An 18,653-nucleotide genomic window follows, 5' to 3' on the forward strand; every position below is an offset into this window, starting at 1 on the left:
TGAATATCTTGAGTATATTGACTTTTGGTTCCGAACAGAGAGAACTCACTTCTGGAACAGGAGGTTAGAATGAATGCTTTATTTTCTGAGCTCAGGGAAGTGGCCAGTTCAGATCTGAATGGTGCCCCAGGGTATGCTTTATTGTATATTTAAAGGTTTAAATTCACAAGGTGAGGGCCCCTTGGAAAGAGTTGGGGTCATCCAATCAAATGTGGGTTAAGCAAGGGAGTTTATGTTGGAGGCTATGCTGATCCAGTACACCTGGGCTCAACACTTTTAAATGTTTTCTAAGACATTCGGCCTGGAACCTAAGGCCTCTAATTTTTATCACTTGACATTTGTTCCAGAGCTCAAGGTGATAAGGCAACAGAGAAGTGTGTCCTCTGACTGTTAGTAAGTGAGGGCTTACTTATACAATTTAAGGCACCTGGTTAAAGTAACAGCAAGTTTAACCAGTTAACTGATAATTAGGAAAATGTTTCAATGTGTTCAGTGGAAAACGGCGCTGCAACATTGGGACTTTAAAGTTAGATTTATCTTGCTAGTAAAATGGAAGAGCTGTTTGAGGAAGGTTGGGCTCCGGAGGCCACCTCTTACACACTATGTGTATGCATGTTTAGTGGAAGTTGTAGGTAACATATGTATTGAGTAGCACTTCAGTGTAAAGCTGTGATGTAAATTCATAGAACAGTTGATGTACAGAAATTTTCAGTGCTTAGGTGACAGGACATCACACCAAGTAGAATAGCTAAGGGCTGTTTTAAAACAGATAAGTAGCATGCCAACCCAGCCTGTTAGAGATTGGGATGCTAGGAAACCCATTTTCTCAAGAGGATAGTCAACAAATTTGTCTCCAGCCATAACCAAGGAGAAAGACCCTGATTCATACCAACCATTGGCCCATCTCCATGTCAAAAAAGAGACCTCTAACAAGCTGCTTAGTGGGCCATTACAGAATCAGAGCCAACATTAAATCCTGATGTGCCATAAAGTTGCAGTTTTCTTCTTAAGAAAAGCATAGTTCAGCCACACGGGCAAGACATCTGATGAAAACAGTTGAACAGAGAAAACACTGTTGTGTTGAGGGCTGCCCTGACCAAACAAAACCTTCCTTGAGGTCCTCATGATGGAGAATAATCTAACTTCTCACACTCCTCAAATATGCTTTGCAGAGCCAGTACATCCTTGTGGCCTAGGCCTTGGGAGATTTCCCCAAGATTCTGAGTTATTTAAAATAAAGCACTGTTCCTTTTCTAAAACCAGAAATAGGGTGAGCAGCAGGGTAAGGACATTTGAGGAGTGCTTACTTCTCATTTTGAGAACCCACCTCTTTCAAACACATGGAAATACCCTCATCAGTTCCAAAGTCACTGTGGTGTTGGTAAATAATGTTATTGAGATCTTGTGTTTCCCTCATGCAGTATTGTTTTTTTAGACTCCTCATGATTTTATCCCATTGTATGAGAATTTCTGATCAATTCATAGACGTTTCCTGTTTCCTTCCATTTTTTCTTTCAAGGAAGTAGTGTACAAGATGCTATTCTTCTCAAGAAGCTTAGTTAGGATAAGACGTAGCTTGTGCAAGACCTTCCCACCCTAGCTTTTTGTTGTTGTTGTATTTTTTTAATTTTATTTTTATTAATTTTTATTTTATTAGTTTATTCACTTTCCATCCCAGCTGCATCCCCTTCCCATTTCCTCTCCTAATCCCACATTCCCTTTCTCCTTCTCTCCCATGCCCCTCCCCCATTCCAATAACAGGGTAGGTCCTTCCCACTTCCATCTAACCCTAGTCCATCAGGTTTCATCAGGACCAGCTTCTCTGTCTTCCTCTGTGGACTGACAAGGCTGTTCCCCCCTCAGGTGGAGGTGATCAAAGAGCCAGTCATTGAGTTCATGTCAGAGACAGTCCCTGTTCCCTCTACCAGGGAACCCCCTTGGACACTGAACTGCCATGGGACACTTCTATGCAGGAGTTCCAAGTTATCTCCATGCATGATCCTTCCTTGGAGTATCAGTCTCAGAAATGACCCCTGTGCCCAGAGTTCTTGGTTCTGTTGCTCTTGTGGGGCTTTTTTTCCTTCCAGGTCCCTCTATCTCCCCCTTCCTCCCCCAAATTCCCTGCACTCTGCAAAAAGGTGGGCTATGAATCTCAGCATATTTTTTTGATATCCTGCTGAGTAAAGTCTTTCAGAAGCCCTCTGTGATAGGCTCCTGTCCTGTTTTCTGTTTTCTCCCTCTTCCGATGTCTGTCTTGTTTGCCTTTCTCAATGAAGATTGAGTATCGTACCAGGGTCCTCCCTCTTGATCAGTTTCCTTAGGTGTACAGATTTTTAGTATGATTATCCTATATTATATGTCTAATATCCACTTATAAGTGAGTATATACCATGTGCCTCTTTCTGCTTCGGGGATACCTCACTCAGGATGATCATTTCTAGATCCCACCTTTTGCTTACTGATTTCATGCTTTCTTTGCTGAGTAGTATTTCATTGTGTAAATGTACCATAATTTCTGTATCCATTTCTCCGTTGAGGGACATCTGGGTTGTTTCCAGCTTCTGACTATTACAAATAAAGCTTCTATGAACATGGTTGAGCAAATGTCCTTGTTGTATACTTGAGTAACTTTTGGATATATGCCTAGGAGTGGTATAGCTGGATCTTGAGTTAGCACTATTCCTAAGTGTCTGAGAAAAGACCAGATTGATTTCCAAGGTGGTTGTACAAGTTTACTTTTCCACCAGCAATGGAGGAGGGTTCCGCTTCACATAATCTCCAGCATGTGTTGTCACTTGAGTTTTTGATGTTAGCCATTCTTATGGGTGTAAGATGAAATCTCAGGATCGTGTTGGTTTGCATTTCCATGAGACTAAAGATGTTGGGCCTTTCTTTATGTGTTTCTTTGTGATTTGATGTTCCTTTATTGAGAATTCTGTTTAGCTCTGTATCCCATTTTTTAAATTGGATTACTTGATTTGTTGCTTCTTAATTTCTTTATATATTCTAGATATCAGCCCTCTGTCAGATATAGAGTTGGTGAAGATCCTTTCCCAACCTGTAGATCGTCTGTAAACTGTTTTGTTCTGATGACAGTGTCCTTTGTTTTACAGAAGCCTTTCAGTTTCATGAGGTCCCATTTATTGATTGTTGATTTTAGAGCCTGTGCTGTTGGTGTTCTGTTCAGGAAGTTGTCTCCTGTGCCAATGTGTTCTAGGCTCTTCCCCACTTTTTCTTCTAACAGGTTTAGTGTGTCCGTTTTTATATTGAGATTTTTGATCCATTTGTATTTTAGTTTTGTGCAGGGTGATAAGTATTTGTCTGTTTGCATTTTTGTACATGTACACATCCAGTTAGTCCAACACCATTTGTTAAGATGTCTTTTTTTTTTTCATTGTATGGTTTTGGCACTTTTTCTACCTTCTACTTTTCTTAACATTTGAAACCACTGAGTCCTCTCTCTTCTACCTTGACACTGAATAATGACCTGCTGTATTATGGAAGTGGAGTACTTAAATCATTCAAGGAATATCTTTGCTGTGTAAATCTCCCATTTGTTTCAGTGGCTAGACTTGAAATCTCTGGTCCATATTAAAGTTGTTTAATGTATAAACTGAAGCCTAAAATTAAGAGACTTAAGAAAGACTGTGTGTATGGAATACAAAATCAGTTTTAGGCTGTCTTCACTTATAGCATTAAGTAGAGCTAGATACATGCTACTATTAAAGAGATTATTTTTTAGTTAACCATTTAATTATGTATGGTGTACTTTCACTGTGGGGGTGGATATTAATTCTAGAACAGCTGCATCTTCAGCCTTTTGGAAAAATATTTCTAAGGCAAGCTTTATTGGTACAGGTCTCTTAGATCCCAGTCTATTGCTTCCCAGCAGTATGACTTTGCTTTCCTTTTGGTTAAAATTCCCAAAATTTTAAGGTAAAGCCTGTACCACAGCTGAGTTCTAAAAATTACTCATTTGAGTCATGTAATGAGCTGCCTATTTATGTGTGCGAAGTGGGAAGACAACTTGAAAAAATGAAGGTCAAATTTCTGGGACTTAAGGAACTCAATTCCAGGTTTAAAAGGAGTTTCTGAGCTGCAGTGGTGTCACAGATGCACATTGTGTTATATAGTTAACTAGGGCAGATTTCACAGCTTGTGACATAATAGATGTGGCAGGAAACAGTTATAAAATTATTATTTAACATTGTTTTGTTTAGGGGCATCAGTGGGACTGGATTTGCCTGCAGTCACTAGGGGGCCATGCAGGGCTACAGTGCCATAGTCTCTCATTTTGGTGACCTCCATTTAGAGAGACAGGTCATGGGGACTCTGTTTGAAAATAAGGTCAGTAGTACCTAGAGCATAATTTGAACAGTGTAGGAGTTACTTTGAGTTATTTTTGTGGGAGTTGTGATGTTTGTGTTTATTTAATTTCTATATGTATATAATCATAGGAAACATTGGTCTACCTTTTTTTCTTGGTTGAGTTTCCTTAGGTGTCTTGATGAAAACTTGAGTATATTGTTGGGCTTATGTTTTGGAATTTTTGCTATATTCCTTCACACATATTGTATACAATCTTCATTACTTTTACTGAACAGTAAGTACAGAAGTCATATTTTTGTGTCCGTAATATATCTTCATAATCCTGCGTTTCATAATACTGTGGGTTTTTTACATGATAAATTCAGTTCACAGCATGCCAGCCTAAAATTGCTGGTTGCCACCATTCAAAGAACATGCATGGAATGGACCTAGGCACTTACACATGTCTAGTTGATGGTCAGCTTTGTCTTCATGTTGGTCACCTAGAATCTGAATTGGGGGCTGTCTGTGACATGGACACAGCTGACTGCTTATGAATCATTTTGCCCTAGCTTGGAAGCCTTCTCTGGCCTCAGTGGAAGAAGATGCACTTAGTCTGTATGCAACTTGATGTGCTGAGATTTGTTATGGGGAGTCTCCCCTTTCCTGAGAAGAAGGGGAGGAGGAGTGAAGGATGATGGTGGGGATGATAACAGCAGGAGAGGAGGTACAGAGCTTTGAGCAGGCTATAAGGTGAAAAAGTAAGTAAACTAATGAGAAAATGGCTGGTTTCTATGTAAACAAGAGATTGCATTGACTGATGATTTCTATAGAAGGTTCTTCAATTGAGGATGGCAGTATCCCTAATTAAATGGCCCTGGGCTGCATAAAAAAGCTAGCTGAGCCCGAGACAATGAAGAAATGAGAGCAAGAGAGGAAACAATATTTGCCCTGATTTTTGCCTTAGTTTTCTTGAAATTTGAGTTTTTATCCTAGGTTTTCAAAATGATGGGCCAAAAAAGTAAACCCATTCATGACCTGAGATGTTGGTGGTTAGGGGATTCAATCACAGCAGCACAGTAGCAGGTTAGAAGAAAAAAAAGTATGCTAAAAGTGACTTTGCTCCTGGACATTAACATTAAAATGTTTAATAAAATGTATGTATGTATATATGTATTGTTTGAAGTTACATACTTCTTTATGTCACATCGTGCTGAAGTTCTGCCTTGTAAGAGAATTTCCTACAGATTCTATATAATGACACAATAATTAGATTAATTTCAAAAAAGCATGTTATAGATGTATAATATGACTGTGTTCTTAGACTATGACAGATATATGAAGATTTGATGACAGTTTTGGAGGTTTATTTGGACGAATTCTAATTTGATGGGCAAGGTCATGTTGCCAGTTTTCCCTCTGGATATTTCAGAGAATGTATTAATATTATTCTTTTTCATTTTTATTTATTATGTTTATTTCATGTCCCACCTACAGCCCCCTCCGTTATCACCTTTCAATTCCATTGTCTCTCTCTCTGAGTGTATTAAATTTTTTAGAGAGATTAGTTTGTTTTTTGACTTTACATCCAAAGAGTGATCCTTCCTTCCTCTGCTCTCAGTCCACCCTCACCTTTCTTCCTTCCCTCTCACAAAAATAGAGCCTTAGTCTTCCTGTATCACCCCATTGCAGCACATAAAGTCACATCAGGACTGAGCATATCCTCATCCACTAAGGCCATTCAAGGCACACTTGACAGGGGGAGATTTTCTAAAAGCGGGCAGTAGAGTTCCTTTTAGAAACAGTCCCCTCAACTTACCACTCAACCCACATGGACCCAACCACCCTTAGTACAGATAAGTTCAAGAAGCCTAGGTCTAGAACATGCATGCTCCTTAGTTGATGTCTCATTTTCTTAACCCCCCCCCAGGTCTGGGTTACTTTTCTCTGTTGGTCTTCTTGTGGCTTTCTATCCCCTTCGGGTTCTTCCATGTTTCCCCCAGTACTTCCATAAGATGCCCAGAGATCCTCCCCATGCTTAGTTGCAAGTTCCAGCATCTGTCTCCATTGGCTATTGGGTGGAGCCTCTGAGGTAACAGGCATAATTAGGCTCTTTTCTACAAGCTCAGCAATGCAACATTTACAGTTTCATTGGCTGGCTCTCTAGTGTAGTGTGGGTCTCAGGTTGGCCCAATTATTGGTTGGACATTCCCTCAATCTTTGTTCCATCATTATCCCTAAACTTATTGCAGTCAGGGTAATTTTTGGATAGTGGGTTTTGTTGTCCAGTTGTTGTTCCCTCTCTCCACTAGTCCTGACTGGCTAAGAGGTGGTCACTTCATACTTAATTTTCCATGTCTCTCTTCTCCTGCCCCTCCATTAGGATTCTCAGCTAGAGTCACACCCAGTCACACCCAGGTCCTCTCATGAAACTTCCCTGTCAAATGACTCCAAGGAGAAGCCCCCTCAGTTACCCTTCTTGTTCTCATGCCTCTCATGTCCTACTACAATTCTCCCCACATGTGCTACCCACATTTGTTTCCCTCCCCATTCTAACTTCTGCACAGTTCCCTCTATTCATCTACTTCTGCTGTCTGTTCTCTTTTTTTATTCTGAGTGATATTCTGCCAACCTCCCATGGACCCTTCTTACTTAGCTTCTTTGGGTGTGTGGATTGTAGAATGCGTATGCTGTACTATAGGTCTAATATCTGCTTATAAGCAATGTGTTTCTTTCTGTGTCTGGGTTACCTCTCTCAGGATGATCTTTTCTAGTTTGATCCATTTGCCTGCAATTTCCATGATTTATTTTTAATAACTGAGGAGTATTCCATTGTGTAAATGTATTAGTAGTTCTTTATCCATTCTTCACTTTCTGGATGTTATGAATAAAACAGCTATGAACATAGTAGAACAAATGTCCTTGTTCTATAATGAAACATCTTTGGGATATATTCCCTGGAGTGGTATAGATGGGTATTGAGGTAGAAATATGCCCAATTTTCTGAGAATGCACCAGTTTGATTACCAGAGAAGTAGTACAAGTTTGCACTCCCATCAGACCTGGAGGAAAGTTCCCTTTTCTCTACATCCTCACCAGAATGTGTTGTCACTTGAGTTTTTTTATCTTAGCAACTTCATTGGTGTACGATGGAATCTTAGAGTCATTTTGATTTCCATTTGTCTAATGGCTAAGGACTTTGATCTTTTCTTTAAGTGTTTCTCAGCCATTTGACTTTTCTCTCTTATGACTTCTCAGTTTAGCTCTGAACCCCATTTTTAAATTGGTTTTTTTGATTTGTTGGTGTTTAATTTCTTAAGTTCTTTGTATATTTTGGATATTAATTTTCTGTCTGATGTAGGGTTGGTGTAGATATTTTCCCAATCTGTTGACTGCTGTTTTGTTCTATTGATAGTGTCCTTTGACTTACAGAAGCTTTTCAGTTTGAGATGCCATTTATTGTTGATCTCAGAGCCTGTGCTGATGTTGTTCTCCTGTGTTAATTAGTTCCAGAATTTTCTCCACCTTGTCTTCTATATGATTTAGAGTCTCTGGGTTTATGTGATGGTCTTTGATTCCCTTGGACTTCAGTTTCTGCAGGGTCATACAAAGGGTCTATTTTCATTTTTCTATGTGCGGACATCTACCACAATTTGTTTAAGATGCTGTCTTTTTTCCATTGTATAATTTTGGCTTCTTTGTTGAAAGTAAAGTTCCAATAGGGGTGTGGGTTTATTTCTGTGTCATTATTCCAATTTTATAGGATTGTACTGTTATCAAGGGTATTTTATTTTTCCACTTAAATTTAATGTTTGCTCTTTCAAGGTCTGTAAAGAACTGTGTTGGAATGTTTTTGGGAAATGGATTGAATCTGTAGACTCCATTTTTAAGAATGCTGCTTTAGAGAAAGGGAATAAAGGGAGCATTTGGGAGGGGAGAAGGAGGACGGATGCAAAGTGAATAAACCGTAATTAATAAAATATTTTAAAAAGAATGCTGTTTTTCTATGTTAATCCTATATATCCATGAGTTTGGGAGATCTTTCCATCTTTTGATATTTTCTTCAGTTTCTTTCTTTAAAGACTTCAAATTCTAGTCATAGAGGTCTTTCACTTCATCTTGTTTGTGGCTACTGTTCAGGGTGTTGTTTTCCAAATTTTATTCTCAGCCCATTTTTTATTTGTATACAGAAGGAATAATGAAAATTTTAATTGTGTTCCCAGCCACTTTGTGGAAAGTGTATTTCAACTGTAGGAATTCCCTGGTAGGATTTCTTGGGTCACCTAGGTATACTAAGAAATCATCTACGAATAGTGATACTTTGAATTCTTCCTTTCCAATTTGTATCTCCTTTATAACCTTCAGTTGTCTTATTGTTTTGGCTAGGACTTAAGGAGTATATTAAAGAGATATGGAGATATGTACCTCATATGAGTGGAATTTCTTTAAGTTTCTCTCCAAATAATTTGATGTTGGCCCTCAGTTCGCTTTTTACTACTTTTATTATGTTAAGTGTGTGCCTGAATCCTTGTATGCTTGATTTCTCCAAGTCTTTTAACATGAAGGGTTGTTGAATTTTGTCAAAGCCTTTTTTTTTCATCTAATGAGATGATCATGTGATCTTGGTCTTTCAGTTAGTTTATATGGTGGATTACAGATGGATTTTCATATACTGAACTATCCCTGTATTCCTGAGATTAAGCCAATTTTTTCATCGTGTATATCTTTGATGTGTTCTTGCATATGTTTTACGAGTATTTTATTGAATATATTTGTGTTACAGACAGCTGTTAGCTGTCATATGTGTGCTGGGAATTTAACCCATGTCCTCTGGAAGAACAGACAGTGTTCTTAACTACTGAGCCATACCTCCATCCCCATGTTGCTTATTTATGATCAACATTTACATTGCTAATATTTTCATCTCTCCTTTTGTAATTGTTCAAACATACATTTCATTTTTAAGAAGATCATATTAATATTACAGTTTAAAATGAGGTACTTCAGGTTTCTAGACATGTATGCAGAACTGGAGTGAATGTGTAACTCTTTATAAAAAGTTGAGAAAGATCTTTAAGGTTTTTTATCTTGTTTGTTTGATTAATTTTTGCATATTGTTCAGGATCTTATTATGTACCCCTGAGTGTCCTGGAATTTATTGCAAAGAGCCGTCTACCATCCACCTCTGTGAAATACACCAGCCTCTGTTTCCTGAGTGATTTTGGAATTAAAGTCATCAGATAATACACCCAGCCTGCCCATTCTTATAAGAGTCAGGAATCATTTATACTATTTTTCTCATGTGGGCTCTGTACTGTTTTTCTCTTTACTCTCTCTCTCTCTTTATCTGTTAATTGACATTTCTCTTGTGAGCCTATATCCTACTAAAAGGATGCAGAAATTAGAAAGGTGAACCTCACTGTGGAGTTTACTCCGAAAAAGAGTTGACACACATTACAACTTGTGTGTCAGAAACTACGTAGAAGAGCCACCAGAATACATTGAAAATATTGTAAAAGAAGGATACATTTCCAGTATTCTAAGTATCATACTTTCTGTTGTACATGTGTGTGGATATTTTAGACTGCATTGACCTACAATGATGTGCATGTGAACTTCACTCAAGAAGAGTGGGCTTTGCTGGATCCTTCCCAAAGGAATCTCTACAAAGATGTGATGCTAGAGACCTACAGGAACCTCACTGCAATAGGTAGGGCAATGAATTTTCTTTCCTTCTTAAAATATGGGGAAACACTATTCATTATTGATGTGCTTCTGTAATTTCTCTTGAGGATGAGGAAGAATTAGATGAATCGATCTTTGATTGACCATAGATCACGACTTAAACTTTGTATTATTTCCAATAATAAAGCATACATTTTCTGTTACTGTATTTTAGGCTACAATTGGGAAAGTCATAATATAGAAGAGCATTGTCAAAATTCTAGAAGACATACAAGGTAATTTTCATTGTAAGCTGATATGAATATGGTTCTGAAAAAAATTTTAATATGTTCTGGAAGTTTGAAAGAGAAGGGACAGTGTAAATGATCAGTTTTAAGTGTATTTATTGATGATGACTAACTTGTTACTAAACTATGTACGTCCACGTTAGGTATTTGATGTGTGTTTGCAAGGCACTCCTCTAAGAAAGAATGCAAGGAATAATACACAAGATCAATGATTAAATTGTTTACTCATTAGTGCTGAGGTAAAAGTGCAATTTGTTTAGTATCCTACAACTCAGATATTGCTAAATGTATTCACAATAAATAGGTGATGAAAGTATATCCAAAAGATTATACTAATCAACTCATCCATAGTAAAATGGGGTTACTCATATACTTGTAGTAATGTTGCTAAGTTTTGTGAGAAGGGCAGTTTTTTTAGAGTCAGGAATGTTGTTGTGGAAAAACCATAATCCCTACATCACATGTCTGTGATGAACAAAAATCAAATGTGTGAATGCATCATGGAACCATGTCATTTATTATTATTCTTTTAATAATTATATCATATATCACAATGAGTACAAGTCATTTTAATGTGTGTATATTGAAAGAAACAATGTACGACCCAGAACAACTAAAAGGTATAGTAGTCCCCATTTTGAGTGGATGTTTAAAAATTGATACCTATTGTGCTTTATATGGGCTATTTAGAGCTTCCAGCAGTACAAATAATGATGCAGAGGCTTTTTAATATTTTAAAGCTTAGGCAATTTACTGGGCAGATTCTGAACCTTTTTTTTCTCCCTAACACAAACCTAGCACAGTGTCCGAATGCATGGCAGCTCTACTTCTTTGTTCATGGTCATGTCCATCTGTTAACCTCACTGTCATGTTGGTGAATGGTGTGTCATTTGCTTTCTTCTTCCCAGCAACCCTTTCTCACTCAGAAGTTCTGTCCTGCATTTTGCGCCTTGCTATCACTTGTTAGCTCTTTATTATTTCCAATAGATAAGTAAGGAAGGGCAAAGGTTTACAAAATATACGACAGGTGATCAGCCATAGAACTAACAACACTATGATTTCATCAGTACTTAGCTGATTGCTGGCTCAGCAAAACAAGCAGTAGAGGAGAACACTGTGAATGTAAAAATAATGATGAAAACTCAAAATGTAATTATCCTTTACTTTTAATTCAAACTGCAAAATTAAGTCATGTGGCAAAAACGTCCATTAGTGTAATGAATGTGGAAAAGCTGTCATATGTGCCAATTATCTTTGCAGGTATGAAAACAATCAATGTGCAGATAAACTCCCTGAAGATACTCAATATGAAGTCTTTGCACATCACAGTAGTCCCCACACATGTAAAAGTATGCATACTGGTGCGGACCACTATGAATGTAGCCTATATAGTAATGCCTTTGCAAATAAAAGTCATATCCTAAGACATAAAAGGATACATATAGGAGAGAAACCTCATGAATGTAACCGATGTGGTAAAGCCTATGCATCTAACAGTGATCTCCTAAGACATAAAGGAACTCACACTGGAGAAAAACCTTATGAATGTAATCAATGTGGTAAAGCCTTTGCATGGAACAGTGATCTCCAAAAACATAAAAGAACTCACACTGGAGAGAAACCTTATGAATGTAACCAATGTGCTAAAGCCTTTGCAGATAACAGTAGTCTCCAAAGACATAAAAGAACTCACACTGGAGAGAAACCTTATGAATGTAACCAATGTGGTAAAGCCTTTGTATGTAACAGTCATCTCCTAGTACATAAAAGAACTCACACTGGAGAAAAACCACATGAATGTAACCGATGTGGTAAAGCCTATGCATCTAACAGTGATCTCCTAAGACATAAAGGAACTCACACTGGAGAAAAACCTTATGAATGTAATCAATGTGGTAAAGCCTTTTCATGGAACAGTGATCTCCAAAAACATAAAAGAACTCACACTGGAGAGAAACCTTATGAATGTAACCAATGTGCTAAAGCCTTTGCAGATAACAGTAGTCTCCAAAGACATAAAAGAACTCACACTGGAGAGAAACCTTATGAATGTAACCAATGTGGTAAAGCCTTTGTATGTAACAGTCATCTCCTAGTACATAAAAGAACTCACACTGGAGAAAAACCACATGAATGTAACCGATGTCGTAAAGCCTATGCATCTAACAGTGATCTCCTAAGACATAAAGGAACTCACACTGGAGAAAAACCTTATGAATGTAATCAATGTGGTAAAGCCTTTTCATGGAACAGTGATCTCCAAAAACATAAAAGAACTCACACTGGAGAGAAACCTTATGAATGTAACCAATGTGCTAAAGCCTTTGCAGATAACAGTAGTCTCCAAAGACATAAAAGAACTCACACTGGAAAAAAACCTTATGAATGTAACCAATGTGGTAAAGCCTTTGCATTTAACAGTGGTCTCCAAAAACATAAAAGAACTCACACTGGAGAGAAACCTTATGAATGTAACCAATGTGGTAAAGCCTTTGCACAGAACAGTCATCTCCTAGTACATAAAAGAACACACACTGAAGAAAAACTTCATGAATGTAACCGATGTGGTAAAGCCTATGCATCTAACAGTGATCTCCTAAGACATAAAGGAACTCACACTGGAGAAAAACATTATGAATGTAATCAATGTGGTAAAGCCTTTGCATATAACAGTAAGCTTTTAGTACATAAACGAACTCACACTGGAGAAAAACCTTATGAATGTAATCAATGTGGGAAAGCCTTTGCATGGAACAGTGATCTCCAAAAACATAAAAGAACTCACACTGGAGAGAAACCTTATGAATGTAACCCATGTGCTAAAGCCTTTGCAGATAACAGTAGTCTCCAAAGACATAAAAGAACTCACACTGGAGAGAAACCTTATGAATGTAACCAATGTGGTAAAGCCTTTGCATCTAACAGTAATCTACGAGTACATAAAAGAATTCACACCGGAGAGAAACCTTATGAATGTAACCAATGTGGTAAAGCCTTTACACAGAACAGTAATCTCCTAGTACATAAAAGAACTCACACTGGAGAAAAACCTCATGAATGTAACCAATGTGGTAAAACCTTTTCACAGAACAGTCAATTCCTAATACATAAAAGAACTCACACTGGAGAGAAACCTCATGAATGTAACCAATGTGGTAAAACCTTCGTAGATAACAGTGTTCTCCGAAAACATAAAAATCCATGTTGCAGAAATCCTTATGAATATAACTAATGTCATGAAGTCATTTCGTGTAAGACTTATCTTGAACAAGAACACTTATTGAAGTGAAACCCTATGAATATGACCAATGTGTGAAAAAGTTTGCATGCCATAATAATCTCCATGTACATATAAGAAGCACACCGGATAGAAACTTTTTGAATGAAATCAATGTGATAAAGCATTTTGATGTAATAGTAATCTCCTATGACATAAAGAATGCATACTAGAGAGAAACCTTATGAATGTAACTAAGGTGGTGAAGCCATTGCGTGTAACAGTAGTCTCCTAATACAAAAAAGAACTAACACTGGAGAGAACTCTTATGGATGTAATCAATGTGTGAAAGCCTTTGTATGTAACAGTCATCTCCTAATACATAAAAGAGCTTACACTTGAGAGAAACCTTATTAATGTAACCTATGTGGTAAAGCCTTTTCACATAACTGTCATCTAATGAAAACGTTCTGTTCACAATCATCTTCAACATCATGAAAGGATTCATACTGGAACAAAAGACTATGAGTGTATTTACATGGTGAAGCTACTCCACATTTGTATAATCTTTGTCATCATGAAAGAATTCATACAGAGAGAAAATTTATGAATGTGTTAAAATGGGAGACCTTTACACATATCTATATTCTACATCCTCATAAAAGTTTCAAAATGGAGAGAAAAATCTGAGAATATAATCAATATGGTAAGGCTTTTGTGTTCTTCTATTCACTGAATCCAATACAACTCAAACAGGTCAATACAGATGAAAAAAAAATATTGTCATCCAGTTTGATGAAGGACACATAATGTTGAACTGTGATGCCTACCCATCCAATGAGCCAGAAAGTTACAGAGGTTCTGAGCTTGAAAATCATAAACATCTTTAGCGTTTTACAACTGAATTATTTCCATCAGTCATGGTTTAGGCATATGGGATTTGTTTATGTCTTTGAGGAAGTCACCTGATGCAAAATGTAGGTTTAACAGTCAAAACATTCATATCCATTTGTTCTTTTGTGGTTAGAAAAAGTTATTATGTTTTAGGATAGAGAATCTGTGGTTTGGGTCAGTCATTTTAGTTAGGGGACCAAAAATCATGGTATGGAACAGTCATGTTTTGGGCAACAAAAGTTTAGGAATTAAAGTCGGTCAGCTATTGGGAAGTCTACAGGTTTCTTAGGGACTATGAACTTAAACTTATGTTCACCTTATAAATCAATGAAGGCTGGTAACTAAAAGGAAATACTTAGGACAAATTGCTTTTTCATGTTCCCACATACAATTTGCTTTTACATGTAGTACATATCAAAGTCATGTTCAAGTATACAAATGGTCAGATAGTAGAGAGAAACCTTTCACATGCCTTCATGTGATAAAGCCTTTTCTTAATACAGTTATCCCCAAATACATAAAAGAACACACACTGCAGTGCAACCCTCTCAATAAGCAATGTGGTAAATCCTTTTCATAGGGTTTTCTTTGAAATCATTAGAAAAAGACATGCTGCAGAGAAACCCCATGAATGTAGTCAGTATGGTAAGGTTTTCTGCTTCATGCTACCATTATATAAGAGTAAAAGCCTTACTGTGTGGGCTACATCTTAAAGCCTTTGCATATCACAGTAGTCTTTGAGAACCTAAAAGAACTCATTTGGATGAACATCTATTAGAATAAAAATTTTGTTAAGATCTTTGACCCACCAGGTTGCATTCAATTACACTAGATTATTTTCGAGAAAAATTCTAGCAACAGTGTATGCATGCATTTATGACATCCATCCTTATTTTGTTTCCAATTGAAATCTCATGGACCAAAGGCATATGAATTGAAACAATAAGATAATATGTTTTTATTTCACAATTCACTTCAATTACATGAAATAAATCATCCAGTTGTAACATTTATGTGTGCGTATTAGTGCATTTTCTGTGACCAAACACAATGTCTAAGGCAACTTCCAAATATGTTGACTTTGCCTTATGATATGGTAGAGGATATGTGATCACTTTAAATTGGGCAAAACAAGTGTCATACATGGCAGCTAAAGTAGGAAGCTTGGAGCTCACAACCTCCACCTACAGCATGAAGCAGAGAGTGGGAACTACAGAAGGTATGCAGCTGAAAACTATCAAGCCCACCCCAAATAACATACTTTCTCCAGCAGGGATACATTTCTTAAACATTCCCAAATGATACCACCAACTGAGAAGGATTAATTTCTCTGACTTCAAACCTACGTGTTTGATTTCTGTTACATGAAAGAATTCATGATGAAGAAAACATTTGTAGATAAGCCTGTAGTTGCTGCCAACATATAAGTAAAACATTCATGAGTAAACATATATTCAAGAATTTGTTTTAATTTCCCTTATGTGATATGTTATGGTGTATACGTGCTAGTGAGAGTACAACTTATTGCTATTATGTACAACATCTCATATGTAAGTTCTTAACATGGAACACAAAGAATCTCATACTGGCCCTTATTTAGCCTGAAAATATATTTACGTATCTGCTAGTGTGTGAATCTGTATATACAGCAGTACAACTATAGAAACATTAGAAAAATCTGTAGCAGTGATATGGACTACTCAGGGATTGATCTCAAATCATCAGGCTAAACTAAATTTACCCACTGAGACAATTCTCTGACATTCACTTGCAGGTTTGAGAAAGTCTTAAGAACAAGTCTTTATTCCTAAGAAATAATGTGTCTTTGTCTATCCATGTGCCTGTCCATTCTAGTTTCCATGTAGACTAGACACACTAATTTTTCTCATACCAGGAATTATAGAAAGTTGTAAAAAAGCTGATGTAGGTCTTGGGAATGAATTTGTCTTAACTGCAAAGCCATGTATATAGTACTGTAAATATCTTAAATCTTAGTATATCATCTTGATGTCAGGAAGTAGAAAATAATTCATAGAAGAGAGCAATCTTATTTATGCAAAAGCGTTTATTACTTTGGACATAATAAATGTATTTATTTCCAAGAAAAGTAATTATTTACCATGTTCACTTCATTGTAATGGAGGAGATCACCAATTGTGGTTGTGGTCTAAATTTTGAAACATTGGAGTAGGTATTGAATTTGCTGTGTGTATAGCAAATCCATTCACAGAAGTTTTATTAGGTTCTGATATTCATTCTGTGGTGGCTGTTCATGTTCTAATGCATTTCCACTTGGTTATAGGAATTTTACTGCTGCAATGCATAGAATGGAATCCCCATCCTCTATGTGGTCCATTGCTTATTTATATCAGGCAGTGTGAGATCATAGTTTTCAAGGAAGTGTCTATGAGAACTTGTAATTTTTTTAAATGTTTTCACAAGTTCATTTAAGATGTTGGTTTTTAAGCCTTGCTTGAATATAAATAATTAATTGATGCTTAATAGTATGTGTGTACATATGTATGTATATATTGTTTGAAGTTTCATGCTTCTGCATGTTTCCCATATTTACTATATGGTACTTCATCTTGAAGTTTTGCCTTCTTAGAGATTTATCTAGAAGTGATAGTTAATGTAACAGCAACAAGATTTATTTCAAAAAGGCATCTTGTGTGTGTAATGTACTATTCATTCTTAGGCTATGACAGCTATATGAAGAATGTGTGATACTCTATGGGATCTCTTTTGGTCATGGTTATATGTTTTTCAAGTTTATGTTGTCTCTTGCATACCACAAGCACTCCCCACTAAGCTCATTGAGACTCATAAAACGTACTTGAAAAATTACATCAGTACAATATTGTCTTCTATTCTGATTATGAATATATTGTCATCTGAGGATGGAAGAAAATGAAATTATTTGAATAATAAATGCTACTTGCAAATGAAAATTATACACTCCTGTCTTGTTTTGGAATGTTAGTTATTTCTTAGGAGTAAAGACTTGTTCTTAAGACTTTCTCAAAACTGCAAGTCAATGTCAGAGAATTGTCTCAGTGGGTAAATTTAGTTTAGCCTGATGATTTGAGATCAATCCCTGAGTAGTCCATATCACTGCTACAGATTTTTCTAATGTTTCTATAGTTGTCTTGCTGTATATGCAGATTCACACACTAGCAGATACGTAAATATATTTTCAGGCTAAATAAATGCAAGTATGGTCACTGGCCAAAAGATTCTTTGTGTTCCATGTCAATAACTTACATATAAGATGTACATAATAGCAATAAGTTGTACTCTCACTAGCACGTATACACCATAACATATGTATGTGCACACAAACACACTCCAGCATTTTTAAATTTTTTTATTTCATTTTTATTGATTACAGTTTATTCACTTTGTATCCATGCTATAGACCCCTTCTTCTCCCCTCCAAATCTCCCTCTTCTCTTATGCTTCTCCCCCAGTCCACTGATAGAGGAGGTACTTCTCTCCTTCCATCTGAACCTAGTCTATCAGGTTTCATGGGGACTGTCATCATTGTCTTCCTCTGTGGACTGGTAAGGCTGTTCCCCCTGCAGGCAGAGGTGATCAAAGAGCCAGGCACTGAGTTCATGTCAGAGACAGTCCTTGTTCCCATTACTAGGGTACCCTCTTGGACACTAAGCTGCAATGGGTTATATCTGTCGGGTACTACATTATCTCCATTTGTGGTCCTTATTTGGATTATGAGTCTCCAAAAATCTCTGTGCCCAGATTTTTTCATTCTATTTCTCTCCTTGTGGAGCTCCTGTCCCCTCCAGGTCTTTCTATCTTCCCCCTTGTTTCATTAGATTACCTGTACTCTGCCCAAAGGTTGGTTATGAGTCTCAGCATATGTTTTGATACTCTGCTGTATAGAGTCTTTCAGAGGCCCTATGTGGTAGGTTCCTGTCCAGTTCCTTGTTTTCTACATCTTCTGATATCCATCCCCTTTGCCTTTCTGAATGAAGATTGAGCATCTTACCCAGGGTCCTCCTTGATTTGCTTCTTTAGCTGTGCAGATTTTAGGATGATTATTCTATATTATATGCCTAATATCCAGTTAAAAATGATGAAATTAACAAAGGAATGCAGCCACTAATAGATGACTGAAATTATTTGTAGAATTTGAAGTCTTATTACTGTTCATTAAAAGGAAAATGGTTCCTTTGTACATCTTATTTTATCCTTTAATTCCTTGATTCAAGTATAGACCACTTAAAAATCATAGGTTGGCT

The 18,653-nt window shown here is 36.9% G+C and overlaps 1 protein-coding gene across 1 annotated transcript; it reads left to right on the plus strand.

Moving 5' to 3' along the window:
* Nucleotides 1–9,900: 9,900 nt before the first annotated feature.
* On the plus strand, nt 9,901–13,440 carry LOC132650874 (zinc finger protein 431-like; the record flags this gene model as incomplete). Its single annotated transcript, XM_060376211.1, has 3 exons — nt 9,901–10,018; nt 10,208–10,268; nt 11,541–13,440. Coding segments are annotated over 3 exons (2,079 nt in total), but the record flags the coding sequence as incomplete, so codon positions are not given.
* Nucleotides 13,441–18,653: the final 5,213 nt, after the last annotated feature.

This window comes from Meriones unguiculatus (genome assembly GCF_030254825.1).
Source record: "Meriones unguiculatus strain TT.TT164.6M chromosome 13 unlocalized genomic scaffold, Bangor_MerUng_6.1 Chr13_unordered_Scaffold_34, whole genome shotgun sequence".
Classification (NCBI taxonomy): Eukaryota; Metazoa; Chordata; class Mammalia; order Rodentia; family Muridae; genus Meriones; species Meriones unguiculatus.